Source organism: Poecilia mexicana, unplaced genomic scaffold, assembly GCF_051168715.1.
Source record: "Poecilia mexicana isolate PSO_F unplaced genomic scaffold, ASM5116871v1 scaffold_21, whole genome shotgun sequence".
In the NCBI taxonomy this organism is placed as follows: Eukaryota; Metazoa; Chordata; class Actinopteri; order Cyprinodontiformes; family Poeciliidae; genus Poecilia; species Poecilia mexicana.
Window position 1 is genome coordinate 22,430,510 of NW_028263390.1, and position 14,454 is coordinate 22,444,963.

Below are 14,454 nucleotides of genomic sequence, written 5' to 3' on the forward strand. Positions count from 1 at the left end.
ATGCAAAAACATAAATGAACCGTATCTTTATATAAAACTGTTTATATAAAACTCAGCCTCATGTTAACCATCTGCTACAAGAGATTTGGTAAAACATCCCTGCATTTCACACAATGGGCATCGAGGTGAGGTCTGGGATCAAACAAGCTCCTGCAAGGAGGAGCCAAAATGTTCCAGCGTGGGAAATTATCACCAAACTTTCTCACGCACTAAACGTCCTAAAACACGACAAAAACGATATAATAGCAGAACTACCGGGACCTGGATTAAACATGTTTCAATAATATGCAAAAACGAAAACCATAAACATTCTATAAAATGCACAAATAATATTTATCACATAGCAGAGACAAGTTACCTCGGCAGTGATCCTCACGCCTTTGAGGATTACCCATAATACCCCGCTCTTTATAAGGTGAATGCAATACAACTTTTTACCAGCAGATGGTGCATTTTAGCAGGATTTAACCTGAACCATGTTACACTGGCCTGATGTGATGCTGAAGAGGAGAATGTAAAACTTCCTCCAAAGAACTTCACCTTCCCAGATGAAACTCTGAGAATCGACTCGTTTTTCTGCATTACGCTCAACTTCACCAGCTTCAATCATGAAAACATGAGTTAGGTCACTTCCTGTTAGCTAGGCTAGGTCAGCCTCACTGCACTCAGTGTTTGACTGTTAATGGATGCCAACGCATCAACAGTCAATACAAATAAACTCAGAACTACTGTTCTGTCAATTAGAGTTTGAAATAATCACAGCAGGTTAAAACATGATGGAGAGTTAAAATCTGTAGGAAGAATTTTGAGTTTAAAGTTTAAAATATCAAGAAGACGCTAACAAACTTAACTGAAAATCAGTGGAAGAAAATCTGATGAAATCATAAATTACTCCTGGATCGAAACAAACATTTACTGATGCAAAAATGTCACAAATAAATTTATCAGAATTATTTTAATAAACAAGCTTTTCCAAGTCAGAAACAAAGAAATTATATTTGAGCTCATTGTTAAAATAAAGCAGGAATATTTATCTTATTCTTTCTCTCCATGGGTGAAAGATTTACAATTAAATGTTCTGAATCAGTTCTAATTAACTAAATAATAAATCATGTTGAAGTTTAAAGGAGTTTTTATCTGCAGCATATTTAGTGAAAATGAGATGGAAGATGTTGAACATTTATTTTGCTTTAAGTTCATTCAGACCTTTGGATGATAAGTGGAGCTGGGTCCAGTCCAAGGAAATCAAGTTTCCCTCTTTGACAGCAAAAATGATTAAAGCTTTTATATTCAGTAAATAAGATGAATTTCTGATTAATTCCTTAATTTCAGTTTGAAATTAATGAAAACTAAACCAAATGTATATTAATAATTTCCTTAATTAAATGTTTCATTCTTCTAAAGTTTCTCTTTCTCATATTTATTCATACATGCTCATGGAAAATGTTTCTCTTTTATTGAATCTAATTTTTAAATTCAAGTTTATGCTTTATGGTCTACTTGTTGATAAAATTGTATCTAAAATGGGAAATATTTTCATTGAGCTATAATGGATTATACATGTAATCAATAAAGTTTGTTAAAGAGAAGTTATCAAATTTTTAATCAAGTAATCTCCATATTTTACTTCCTGTTTCCTCTCTTCTCTCCTCCCACTTTCTGCACATCGACCAATGAGAGATCAGTAAATCTCTGATGCTCCACATCACTTCCTTTTAATAACATGATTTCTTCACAATAAAACAGAATATGTATCAAAGCTTCTATTTACACTAAACAGAAATAAGTAACATGTTTTCATATTTTATAGGCTTTTCATCTCAAACTGTTTTTAGTCTTTACAAACAGCTTTTTATCATATTTATGATGGTTTTCATACGTATTAAAAAAACTGAATTGAACAGTTAAAATGCTACCGAGAAGTTAAGGCAACACAAGAGATTATTTTGAACTGGGATATAAATAAAATAAAACATTGTTTTCTATAAACTGCAGTTGATGTGATGAAGCTCAGTGCAGTGCGGCGGCAGCAGAACGTTCTCCATCATTTTCATAATCCACTGTGTCGTCATCAGCAGCAAAACGAACCTGAGAGAAAAAAACATATTGACTGGATAAAAGACACAAAATGAATATTTAAAGATAAATATCAAATCATTATAAAGGATAACACAGAAAAAACAGCTGATCTATTTATTACTAATATTAAAAAGTACAGTATTACACATTAAGATCAATAAATCTTCCGTTTCTTCTAAAAAGCTAAAAAGCAATAATGTTACAAGCTGGAAACTTCAAGTCTGAGTCAAAATGTTTGTAATTTATAATCTACATATAAAAGGTCTATGAATGTATTCATCATGATTGTTTCTCTTACTTTAATGTCTTTCTGAGGCTTTTTTCTTCCTGCAGTGAAAAACAGAATAAAGTGATTAAAGTGTGTAAATTGTCTCCATGGTAGCTGAGTTTCCTCACCTCTGGTTCTGATGATACCAACAGTGAGTCCAACCATCAGGATCAGTCCTGTGATCTTCAGAGTCAACATGATGAAGCTCAGAGGAGACGAGGCGGGGGGGCCTGAGGAGGAGACGGAGCAGCAACCTGATTGGATCATTTTCATCTGGTTTAGGAAGGAAATAGTTTCAACATGATGGTGGACTGAACATCAATCTGAGAGTCTGAGACTTTGGATCCACATTCAGAACCAGGAGAACCTGAACCACCATGATGGAGAAGAAAACTGGAGATAAAAACTGATGTGTGGAAAGTTTCATTGCAACATTTTAACTTCTTCATAAAAATCAGACATCATACCTTCATGTTGGTAGTGAGCTTCTACCTTCACTTTGTTTCCTCCAACAAACTGGCAGGTGAATCTTCTGCTGCTCTGAAGATTCACAGTGAGAAAAGAAACACAACCAAACTGTCCTCCTGATTTATATCCATCACCTTCACCAGTCAGTTCACTTCCTGTTTCATCCACCCAGAGGAGACTTTTAACTGGACAAGAACCTGAAGAACTGAATCTCAACAGAGAACACTCTAATGTGAAGTTATTCACTGTTGGATCAGCATCTGGTGGAGATGAAGAGACTGAAAGAAACACAATAATATTTCATCATTAAAGATAAAGAAAGATTTTTTTAAGTGAACTTGAAGATAATTTTTATTTTTATGGATATGAACAGCAACTGTTTTCTTAAGACATTGCAGACAAACATCTGACAGTAAATATAAAGGTTGGCCACTGAAAGTATAAGTATAAAACCAAGGGCGTAGGTTCGGTCTAAGTTTTGGTGGGGACCTTGACACCCCCCCGCAGCACAGTGAAATGCCCAAGAGCACCGAACATTTTTGAGAAGGGGGGGGAAACCACATTGGCTTAATAACCCCCTCCCCCCAACCATAACCATATCATACATCTTGTGTATCAGTGATTCTTGAGAATAGGGACAAAACAGGTCCTATGGATAAAGCATGAAATTTGAATAAAATATACACAAAATATATTTTTTTCAAATATCTAACTAAACTAACCTGGGTCATGTGAGCACAACAATGTATATTTTTCTTTTTTTTGCTGAATATTTTTTTATTTTAAACATTGTAGTCGGTGGATGATGCCTGTAAAAGCCCTTGTCCAGGAGCAGAACTCAATACATTCTTATAGTTTAAAACAATTAAAGAAATACTAAAATTATATATTATGACAATTAAGTATAAGTAGTCATATAAATAATTATAAAAGTATCGATAAATTGAATTAAAAATAATTTTTAGATATTTTCCAACTCCGTTGAAATTTGTCCTTAGTTTTTGTCAACACCGTCAGAAATGAAAAGAATGTAAAAAAATCAGGCATTATTGGGGGACACCAGAACTTCTGAGGACCCCATGACGTTGTCTTTTCTTTTCCTTTGCTAGGAGGGCTAGTTAGCTCCGGTTAGCTTAAGTTATTCTTTAGTTTTTTCTTCTGTTTTATTCCTAAGTTGTTTGTCACAACCATGATGTGTCAACTCCATAACTGACAATTTACAAAACTTTGATGAAATTTTGCGAAATAAAAGCTTAATTTTGGTATAATGTAAAGATTTCATGGACCTGACGAGCTACAATATGGCCTCCTTCAGAATAACATCATATAAATTGAGGTAGTTTGGCATTTCGTCAACTCCGTCAGATGTCAACTCCGTCAGAGTTTTTCTGACTCTTTCAGTGAAATTGTTGTCAAATCTCACTTAATTGTGCAACTAATTCATTTTAATGTATTTTACATGAATTGCATTACTTCACATGTACCAAGTTTTTCATTTTACTCACTAATTTGTCACCACCTTCAGTTCTGTGTCAACTCCGTCATGCACTGTCAACTCCATCAGATGGACTTTTTCTTGTTTTTTGTTTTAAATAATATTTATTTTATTTCTTGAGAAGCATTTGTAAATTGAGTAAAAATATCACTAATGGGGTATTTTAAAAATCATTTTAGATTTATTTTTGTCAGATGGTGATGACAAAGTTTTGGGTCAGGTCGATTAAAAATGTAATTTTTTTTTAAAAATTCGCAACTGGGAGCCTGTACCTTAGCATCTTCATATTTTCTAAACATTATTTGTCATATTTGCATACATAAGGTTGAGAAATAATTTTAAAAAAATATGGGAAAATTAAAACCCATTTTGTCCCTATTCTCCAGAATCAACCAGATACAGTCATACTCAGCAGATCAGTTCAAGAACACTTTAATTTTTCCTTTACAAAATTCAGCAAACGTTACAAGTAAGATCAAAAGAAATATCCTCTAGATACAGCAAACACAATTGCAGATAAGAAGAAATCAATAATAAAAGAAAAAAGAAAAAATATTACATAATTAACAGACCTATTCTACCTCACATTCAGTGCTGACCTTACTAAACACCGGACTTTACAACAAATGCGTTGCGTGATAGATATCTAACTTATGGGTCCACTCACTGTACTTACAGCCGACGTAGCGAAATAACTTCTAATGTCTGTCCTTTTCTTTTTTGGTGGCGACATGGTCTCGAGACTCAGAAGGAGACGCGTGTGCCCAGCTAGCCGCCGCCTTTTGCAGCTAATCAAAGAACGTCCGACGATTCAACTGACTCCCCCTCCCCCCACCCCCACAGCAACTGACTCCCCCCCCGACAGCACCGTTCCGACACGGTCTCGGAGGCTCATAATAAATGTCAAACTAAGAAGCTTCCTTTCCGCGCACCGCCTGTTGCTGCTAATCAAAGATCGTAGATCCACGTTCTTTGAGCCAATATGGCAAAATTGGTCGGGACTTTTTCATATCCCGTGAATATTGGTCGGGACATGTCCCTACCGTCCCTACCCAAACCTACGCCCATGTATAAAACTTAAACCACTACAACATAAATACCATGATAATGAGAGAACTGATCAGGTTAGTTTAGTCTCTAAAACCAGACAGATCCAGATCCAGTTCTGACTGAACTCAGATAAAAACACATCATGATCTAAACATTCAGATCCAAACAGAGATTTTAGGGTTAAGAAAAACTGAAATCAGCAGGTAGAGAGTCATTAGTTTAGATACTCACTGATCAGCAGATTTAGATGAACATCTGTGTTATAACTGCATCTGTACCATCCAGCATCCTCAGTATTGATGTTGTTGATGATCAGAGAACAGTTTCTGTCCAAACTCATCCTGGCAGAACGAGGTGAACTCTGAACGATTCCTCTATGAACTTCCTGTTTATTCATGTTTTCATCTCTCCCATATTTCCAGTCAACAGAGGAACATGAGTCGGATGATGAAGGTCTGTTACAGGGCAGAACAGCTTCATCTCCAGCTCTGTGGTAGAGATGGACTGGAAAAAACATTCAGAGAAATATTTTACTCTGTTTAGTTATTAATAATACAGAATCAGCCTCTGTTGTTCTGATTGTATTCACTGGAAATATAGAATCTCTAAAAAGATTAAAATAATATTTTACAATATTTTAATAAAAGAATATATTACTGGTCAACATTGAAGTCAAACATTTTTCTAAGTGGTTTTTATTTCCACTTTGATCATTTCTTGCTCCTGTTATCAGCCTTTAAGGTTTTTCTACAGATCTGAACATATTATTGTTGTTTCCCACTGATGGTTGAGTTTCTGCTCACACATTTACAGAAACAATCATTTTGATCAACATTCTTAGATCAAACATTCAGTTTTATAGAAAACTTCAGAAATCGGCTCGTTTATTTTCTCTCTGCCAGTCAAATAAGAGGAAAAGAAATTTGATATGTAATATTGTTTAGTTAGTAGCTAAAATAAATATAAATATATTCAAAAGGTAACAAATCTAACAATACTGTAACTTCTGAATCCCATAGAAGCTCATTAGATTTAAAGTTTTTTATTTGCATTTAAACTTCAGTTTCTCCTGAAGAACTGGATGATTTAGTGTCTCTGTGTTAAAACTCAGTTTATTATCTAACCTGGAAACTGACCAGCATTTCTCTGTTTAACACACTTATCTGTCTCTTCCTGTGTGTTTCACTTCCTTCTTTCCATCATTTTCATCTTTCCATCTTTTTCATCTCTATCAGCCTCTAAAAGTTGCTGCTTTGTTTTGGTGTCACTTTTTAAAGGTTCCCTACAGAACGCTGCTCTGGTCACTTTGTTCCACATAAACATTCAGACGGTTCACTGATCAGTCCAGTGGATCTGATTTACTTTTAAAACTATTAACACATTATTATTTTATAATTCAAGCTTAATTATTCAGTTATCAGTCAATAGAGTGACAACAGAATATGAATCACATTCATATTATTATTATTCTGATAAATCACACTCAGTATCTGTAAATTGTTTTGTTTCATGAAGGATGTTTCACTGATCTTAAGCTGCAGCAGAAATAAAAAAGTTCTAAACTTTTTTTCTCAGAGGAAATAAAGCAAGTTTTATTTCAGATAGAAAACTTGTTTTGAAATATACTTAAGCTGTCTACAAAGAAAAATTATAACCACATATAACTTATATAAAATATAAATAATCATAATATTCTAGTAATTCCTGCTGTTTATCTCATTTATTCTGTAAATAAAATACTTTGTACCTTTAAAAAAAGGTGGTATGTATTGAGCTTCAACCTTCACTTTGTTTCCTTCAACAAACTGGCAGGTGAATCTTCTGTTCTCGTCGCTCTGATGCTTCACAGTTAGAGAGGAATAACATCTTTGTCTTGAGCTGCGATCATCAGTTTTACCAGTCAGTTCAGTTCCTGTCTCATCCAACCAGCGGAAACTTTTCTCTGGACAAGAATCCAATCCTCCGTATTTCCACAGAGAACATTGTAATGTAAAATCTTCCTTTGTTGGATCAGAATCTGAAACTAAAGGAGAAAATAAAACAGTTTTCTCAATATAAAACTTTAAAGTTTGAGAACTTTATTAAGGTTCTCAAAGGTGAGAATTCTAATATAAAGTCTTAGGCTGCAGAATGTATGTGAAATAAATAATAACTTTTTTTAAAATGTTTTCTCCATTTTACTTGATTATTGATTTACATTATTACAGATCAGAGCAGGTTTTCATCAGCTTGATGGAAGAAAGTTGATTATTCAGCGATGTGATCAAATATTGAACAAGACAAGATGAACTCATTAAATCTAAACATCCTCAGCACAACGTTCACTCTGATGAGCAACTTCCTGATGACATCACAGCTTGGCCCCGCCCCCAGATCAGACAGGAAGTAGCAGAAAGGCAACAGAGGTTGGAGGAAATAAATTTTAAAACTTCACTGCAAGCTTCATTTCCTCCTTCTCTGTGGACTGATGGGTAATGTCTGGCTGACTCTAAATAAATGATCGTTTCTCTCTGACTGAACAACATGTGACCTTCCGACTGCATCAGGTCACTGAGAGGTTCCCTCATGTTAAAGTCCAAAGAAGTTCAAGGTTCAGAGAAAAAGGAAATCAGAGCTGATGATGTCAGAAACATCTGTCCAACATTTCACCAAGTAGATCAGAAGGAAAGAGACTGAGAGTTAAATCAATCATTCAGGTCTAAATACTCACTGGTTAAAACACTCAGATACACAAAACCATCTGAGGAGGGATGAGATTCTGATCCAGGTCTGCAGATGTAGAGTCCAGCATCATCAGCAGTGATGTTGTTGATGGTCAGAGAGCAGCTACTGTCCATATTTAACCTGGAAGCTCGAGGTGAACTCTGAACAACTTTTCCATTTTTAACCTCTAAGTGAGTTTTGCTTGTATCTCTGTAGTAAAGCCAGTAAATAATGGAGCATGGGTAAGACGATGACGGACTGTTACAAGGTAGAACAACATTTTCTCCTTCTCTGTGATAGAGATGAAGTTCTTCTCCTCTGGTTCCTGCAGCAGAAACAAAAACATTAAAGTTTTACACATTTCATTCTTCACAAACAATCATGAAGGTAAAATTATAAATGTGTTAGTCGTCTTTTCATGGTGTTGAATTACTTTTACATTGTTGAGTCTTGAGGACAAAAAAGTTAATTCTGTCAGCATTTATTTCTCTCTCATGCAGGACATGTTTACTTTGCAGATACTTTACATTAATGTCTCCATGAAAATGACAGTGAAGCAAAGTTCCCTTTAATTTTTCTCATCTTCATGTGAAAGAAAACAGATTTTTACCTTCAAACTGAAGAACGACCAGAACCAGAACCAACATCTCCTGTCCGTCTATCAGCTGCTGAACTGAGAGACTTTTTTCTGCTGCTGATCTGAAAACACTGATGATGTTTCCTGTTTGCGGCTGAAATAAAGGATAAAAACAGCTTCACACCAACACCCAGCATGTATTCTGTAACTCTGCTGTCGTCACATTTATGTCCTTTAGAAACTGACAGAAAAACCACAAATAGAAGGAAGTAGTTTTACAAGCTTTAGATAGAAATGAACATTTAATCAATTTTGAACTGATTCACTTTGTAACACTAAGAACTAAAGTGAGTCATGGTTTAGCTGTAGGATCTGATTATAAAGAAAATAAAACAATGTTTCTTTTTTATTTCTATTACTTTCACTACAGCTTGTTGTCATTTCCTTCACAAAGAGGAACAATGATTCATTCTAATGAGCTGCAGTCAGTCCACCAACAGCAGCAGCTCTGAGACTCTGCAGACAGAGAATCAAACCGAGTCGGAACAGAATCCAATCAGGTCCAACTGGATCCTTCCAGCAGAGGCTTCAGACTCAGGCAGTGGGTCACATTTGGTCCATGAGAACATTCAACATGTCAGCTAGAGCTGGATCACTGGGAAACAAACCATTCAGTACTACATATCCCAGAATGCTCTGTTGGTATTAACCGGACTCTATATTAGCTCAAAATATTTTACTGTGTAATAAAATCTCCCACTTTCTAATTTCCAGTCAATAAAAACCAAGTAGAGACTCAACACTCCCTGATTTAAACCTAAACCAGCAGATAATTAACCAAAACTTGAATAAACTAAATAAACTTTGGCTGTAGGCCTGATGTGAATCTGAAGAGTGGAGAATGTAAAACTTCCTCAAAGTCCAGATTCTCTGAACTTCACCTTCCCAGATGAAACTCTGAGAATCGACTCATCTCTCTGCATTACACTCAACTTCACCAGCTTCCATCATGGAAACATGAGTTAGGTCACTTCCTGTTAGCTAGGCTACGTTAGCCTCACTGCACTCAGTGTGTATTGACTTTGCTAATGGATGCTAACACATCAACAGTCAATACAAATAAACTCAGAACTACTGTTCTGTCAATTCCAGATTGATATAATTACAGCAGTTTAAAATCTGTATGAAGAATTCTGAGTTTAAAGTTTAAAACATCAAGAAGACGCTAACAAACTTTGCCACCTTAAAATCAGTGGAAGAAAATCTGATCCAACAAGCAGGACTCTGGCTGCTGAATGATCTTCAGCTGGTCTTGAAATCTGAACCCTGAACAGAGAAGCTGCAGCAGGTTTCTAACTTTGTCAGCCTGGAGGAGCTGCAGCTCCACTACTGAGAGTTTACATCAGTGCTGTGGTATTAGAAATGATTGGTTTGTTGGCTTCACACAGGTTTTCCTGCATTTTTCCCATCCGCAGCTGGTCAGTCCAAGGTTTTAGAAAGTCAATATAATGTGACTCTCCCTTTTGGCGCTGTGAGGAATCTTCTGAGATGTAGTTTGTGATTTGCCAATAGATTGTAAACTGATCACCCATGTGGTAAAGGGAGGGACTTTGTGCTACTATGCTGTAATTCCTGGTAATGAAAGAGAAATCTTGCATCTTGCAGACATTGTGTGTGGTTTCTCCCTCTGCAGAGATATTTTGAGCAGTCAAGGACTGTAGGCAGCTAATTTGGGATTAGCACCGTGATGGGCTTGGGGCCAAAGTAATCTGGTTGAGGACCATCTTCTTTACTATTTTTAATACTGAAAATACATTTATATAGAGTGAAAACTATCATAATATAATCATACCTTCGGGTTGGTAGTGAGCTTCAACCTTCACTCCGTTTCCTCAAACTGGCAGGTGAATCTTCTGTTGGTGTCGATCTGACGCTTCACAGTTAGAGAGGAAAAACATCTTTGTCTTAAATTGGGCCCAAAACTTTCAGTCAGCTCTTTTTCTGCCTCATCCAACCAGTGGAAACTGTTTTCTGGACAAGAATCCAAGCCATTGTATCTTCTCAGAGAGCAGTGTAATGTGAAATTTCCGTTTGTTGGATCTGGTGAGGATGGAGAAACTGAAAGGAAAACAATAATTGTTGTCTCAGTCTAAAAGATGCTAAATTTACTTTCTTCAAAGTGAGAATCTTAGTAAAAGGTGAGGCACTCAGACTGCAGAATGTAGAAAATAAAATAAATAGTAACAAGAGAACATTTTGATTAGATTTTAAGAGCTGTCTCTATGTTACTTCTGCACTGATTTTGTAGATTGATCAGGTTTTCATCAGCATGACAGAGGAAAATAAATAATCTAGAAAATGAATGATTCAGTGGTGAGAGTAAACATTTTACTACACAATACAAGATAAACTAATTAAATCTAAACATCTCCACAGCATGACGTTCACTCTGATGTCTCAAAGTTTGGCCCCCAGCGGGGAAACATCGGTCCAACATTTCACCAAGTTGATCAGAAGGAAAGAGTCTGAGTGTTAAACCATTCAGGTCTAAATACTCACTGGTTAAAACATTCAGATACACATCTGACATGGTACTGGTTCCAGGTCTACAGATGAAGATTCCAGCATCATCATCATCATCGATGGTGTTGATGGTCAGAGAGCAGCTGCTGTCCATCTTTAACCTGGAAGCTCGAGGTGAACTCTGAACAACTTTTCCATTTCTAACCTCTGAGTAAATTGCGCTTGTATCTCTGTTGTAAAGCCAGGAAACAGCAGAGCATGATGAAGATGATGATGATGATGATGATGAAGATGATGATGAAGATGATAACAAACAAGGTAGAACAATATTTTCTCCTTCTCTGTGATAGAGATGAAGTTCTCCTCCTCTGGTTCCTGCAGCAGAAACAAAGATGTTAAATTTTTACACAGTTCATCCAACTAAAAACAAACTTGAAGGTAAAATCAGAAGTGTAGTTATTTCCCCAACATGTTTAATTGTTTTCACTTCTTTATCTTAGACTTTATTCATTGTCATTGCACAAAGACACATAACTGAAATGTCATAGCTTGGCCACCGAAGCACACACACAAACACACGTGTGCCTATAATTACATAAAATACAAATAATAACATATTGCTAAATATATATAACTTAGCATTTTCCAGCAGTCTCAGACAGTCTTAGTGATGGGATTGCTGGTTCTGAGCTAGTTCTGAGTCTGACTGTTCTGCAGCAGATGTTACAGAATCTCCTGCCAGACGCAACCAGATGAACAGACCATGGAGAGGATGGGTGGAGTCAGAGGAGCTGGTTTGCTCTGGCTAAGCAGCATCTGGATGCAATGTTCTGGATAGAGGGGCGTGGAGAACCAGTGATCCTCTCCACTGTCTTCATTACTCTTCAGAGACTTCCGGTCTGAGGCCTTGCAGCTCCCAGACCAGATGGAGATGCTGCTGGTCAGCAGGGCCTCAATGGCTCCTCTATAGAAGGTGGAGAGGATGGGAGGGGGGGAAGGAAGCTCTTCTCATTTGTCTCAGAAAGTACAGACGCTGCTGTGCCTTTTTCACCAGTGGAGTGATGCGAGTTGTCCAGCTGAGGTTGTCTGTAATATGAACCCCCAGGAACTTAGTGCTGCTAACGATCTCCACTGCTGTCGCTGATGAGGAGTGGTCTGTGGTTGGGTCAAGACCTCCTGAAGTTGACGATGTCTTTTCATGATGTGGTTGGTGTTAAACCTGGATCAACAGGGCCATCAGGGTGACCAGCAGGGGGCTCAGGACACAGCCCTGGGGGGGCAGTGTTCAAAGGAATGACATTAGAGGTGTTATTACCCACACGGACAGACTGGGTTCTGTTGGTGAGGAAGTCCAGCAGCCAGTTGCACAGTGGAGGGTTGAGCCCAGGGAGACCAGTTTTGACCAGAGTTGTCTGGTGTTGCTGGCATCATGAAAGAAACCTTGGATCTTTTGTCTGTAGGCCTGTTCTGCTGCCTTGATGGAGCGGTTTAGTTTGGCCCTCACTGATCTAAGTCCAGCCATGTCACCAGATTTGAAGGCAGCATTTCGCTCCCTCAGCCTAGTATACATCTCCTTAGTCATCCAAGGTTTCTGGTTGGCCCGTGTGACTATGGACTTTGTTCTGTAAGCTTCTCCATACCCCACTGGATGTAGTTTGACACTCTGCATTCTCCTCCAGGTCCGTGTGTAGCGGCCTCTCTGAAATGCCCCAGTCTGTGCACTCGAAACAGTCCTGCAGGTCAGACGTAGCTCCCTCAGGCCACACTCTCACCTTCTTCACCACAAGCTTTTCTTTTGTGATGGTGGGATGAGCATAACCGAAAGAGGATCTGTAGAGCTGAGATAGGGGCAGGGTTGCTCTGAAGGCTTTCTTGATGTTGGTGTAGACCAAATCCATCGTATTTTCTCCTCTGGTTGGAAAATCCACATGTTGATGGAAGTTAGGAAGAACAGTCCTCATGTTAGCCTGGTTAAAGTCTCCAGCAGCATTAAAAACACCTCCTGGTATCTAGATTGTCTGTCAGTGTTGGCATGGTAAATAGTACTCAGTGTTTGCTTGGTGTTGACGCTGGGCGGGACGTAGACAGCAAAAATGATAACGGTCGTAAATTCCCGGGGTAGATAGGAAGGTCTGCATCTCACAATCATGAACTCAATGTCCACAGAGCAATGACTGAAGATCAGGGTGGCATTGTTACACCAGCTGTTAATGTAAATACAAACACCATCTCCCCTGGATTTACCACTAAGAGCATGGCTCCTGTCAGCTCTGAAAGTTGCTAACCCATCCAGGCTGATGGCGCAACCAGGGACAGATGAGTTTTGCCACGTCTCACAGAAAATGAGAATGCAGCAGTTTGTTTCCTTTTGGTGGTTAAATCCAGCTTTAGGTTGTCCAATTTGCTTTCAATGGATCGAATGTTAGGAAGCAAGATGGAGGGAAGTGGCAATCAGAAAGGGTTAGCTTTTAGCTCAGCTGTAAGTCCACCATGACATCCTCACTTTTGTTTTCTCTCATGCCTTCTCTGGTGCCTCAGTAGTAAACTTGATCTAACTGAAAAGTCCAAGGCTTTGTAAAGTTGTCTGTGTCTCCAAATTCATGGAGTCCAGACGACTGAATTTGCTCAGTAGTCTGACGGTCATAGACTGTTCCTGCGCCGTTTCTCTGAGCTGTTGTAGCAGGAAATATTGACTTAAACAATAAATAGGTTGTATTACCGGGAGCTGAAGCCATATAGGGCGCCGCCATGGTAACAAACTATATTCACTTATATTTACAAACTATTTATATATAAACTATCTATGGTAATTTATATCTTCATTCCCTTGAGAGATCAGATGTTTAAACAATGAAAGTCATTTCTGAGCATTTCTTTCATCTAAATGTGACTTGTATTAAAAATGTTTCCTTCCTTAAGATTATGTTTTTTCTTATTTCTCCACAAAATGTCACAATCAACCAAAGTGTTGTCTAACTTATGTCATCTTCATGTGAAAGAAAACAGATCTTTACCTTCAAACTGGAGCACAACGACCAGAACCAGAACCAGAACCAACATCTCCTGTCCGTCTATCAGCTGCTGAACTGAGAGACTTTTCTCTGCTGCAGACCTGAAAACACTGATGATGTTTCCTGTTTGTGGCTGAATTAAAGGATAAAAACAGCTTCACACCAACACCCAGCATGTATTCTGTATCTTTGCTCTTATCAGTCTTGTGTTTTCTTTAGAAACTGAACTAAAACCACAAATAGAAGGAACTAGTTGCTCTAACTTTAGTGAGAAATTAAC

At 37.6% G+C, this 14,454-nt stretch overlaps 1 protein-coding gene and 1 pseudogene across 3 annotated transcripts; both read right to left on the reverse strand.

Annotated features, from left to right (window-relative positions):
- Positions 1 to 936: 936 nt before the first annotated feature.
- Positions 937 to 10,628, reverse strand: LOC148153125 (uncharacterized). Of its 2 annotated transcripts, XM_088002021.1 has the most exons (9): positions 10,493 to 10,627; positions 8,674 to 8,794; positions 8,071 to 8,388; positions 7,108 to 7,383; positions 5,592 to 5,864; positions 2,815 to 3,093; positions 2,476 to 2,577; positions 2,378 to 2,406; positions 937 to 2,088 (listed from the first exon to the last, which is right to left on the reverse strand). In XM_088002021.1, exons 2-9 carry the CDS (start codon positions 8,708 to 8,710, stop codon positions 2,011 to 2,013), a joined length of 1,392 nt encoding a protein of 463 aa, XP_087858147.1. In that variant the 5' UTR covers positions 8,711 to 8,794; positions 10,493 to 10,627; the 3' UTR covers positions 937 to 2,010. The 2 variants fall into 2 exon arrangements, with proteins under 2 accessions (XP_087858147.1, XP_087858146.1); XM_088002020.1 differs by having other exon boundaries at positions 2,378 to 2,577; positions 10,493 to 10,628.
- LOC148153126 (uncharacterized) lies at positions 10,476 to 14,391 on the reverse strand (annotated as a pseudogene). The gene is made up of 3 exons (XR_015761875.1): positions 14,178 to 14,391; positions 11,200 to 11,538; positions 10,476 to 10,758 (listed from the first exon to the last, which is right to left on the reverse strand). The product of XR_015761875.1 is annotated as an uncharacterized LOC148153126 (transcript).
- Between the last annotated feature and the right edge of the window lie 63 nt (positions 14,392 to 14,454).

What these genes read in the sequence shown, in the direction of transcription:
- LOC148153125 (XM_088002020.1), bottom strand. Translation starts at nt 8,710, where the DNA reads ATGTTGGTTCTGGTTCTGGTCGTTCTTCAGTTTGAAG. An exon ending in CATACCACCTTTTTTTAAAG is followed by an intron (nt 5,865 to 7,107) that starts GTACAAAGTATT and finishes TGTTTTTTCCAG; the next exon opens with TCCATCTCTACCACAGAGCT. An exon ending in AGCTCACTACCAACATGAAG is followed by an intron (nt 2,578 to 2,814) that starts GTATGATGTCTG and finishes TCTCCTCCTCAG; the next exon opens with GCCCCCCCGCCTCGTCTCCT.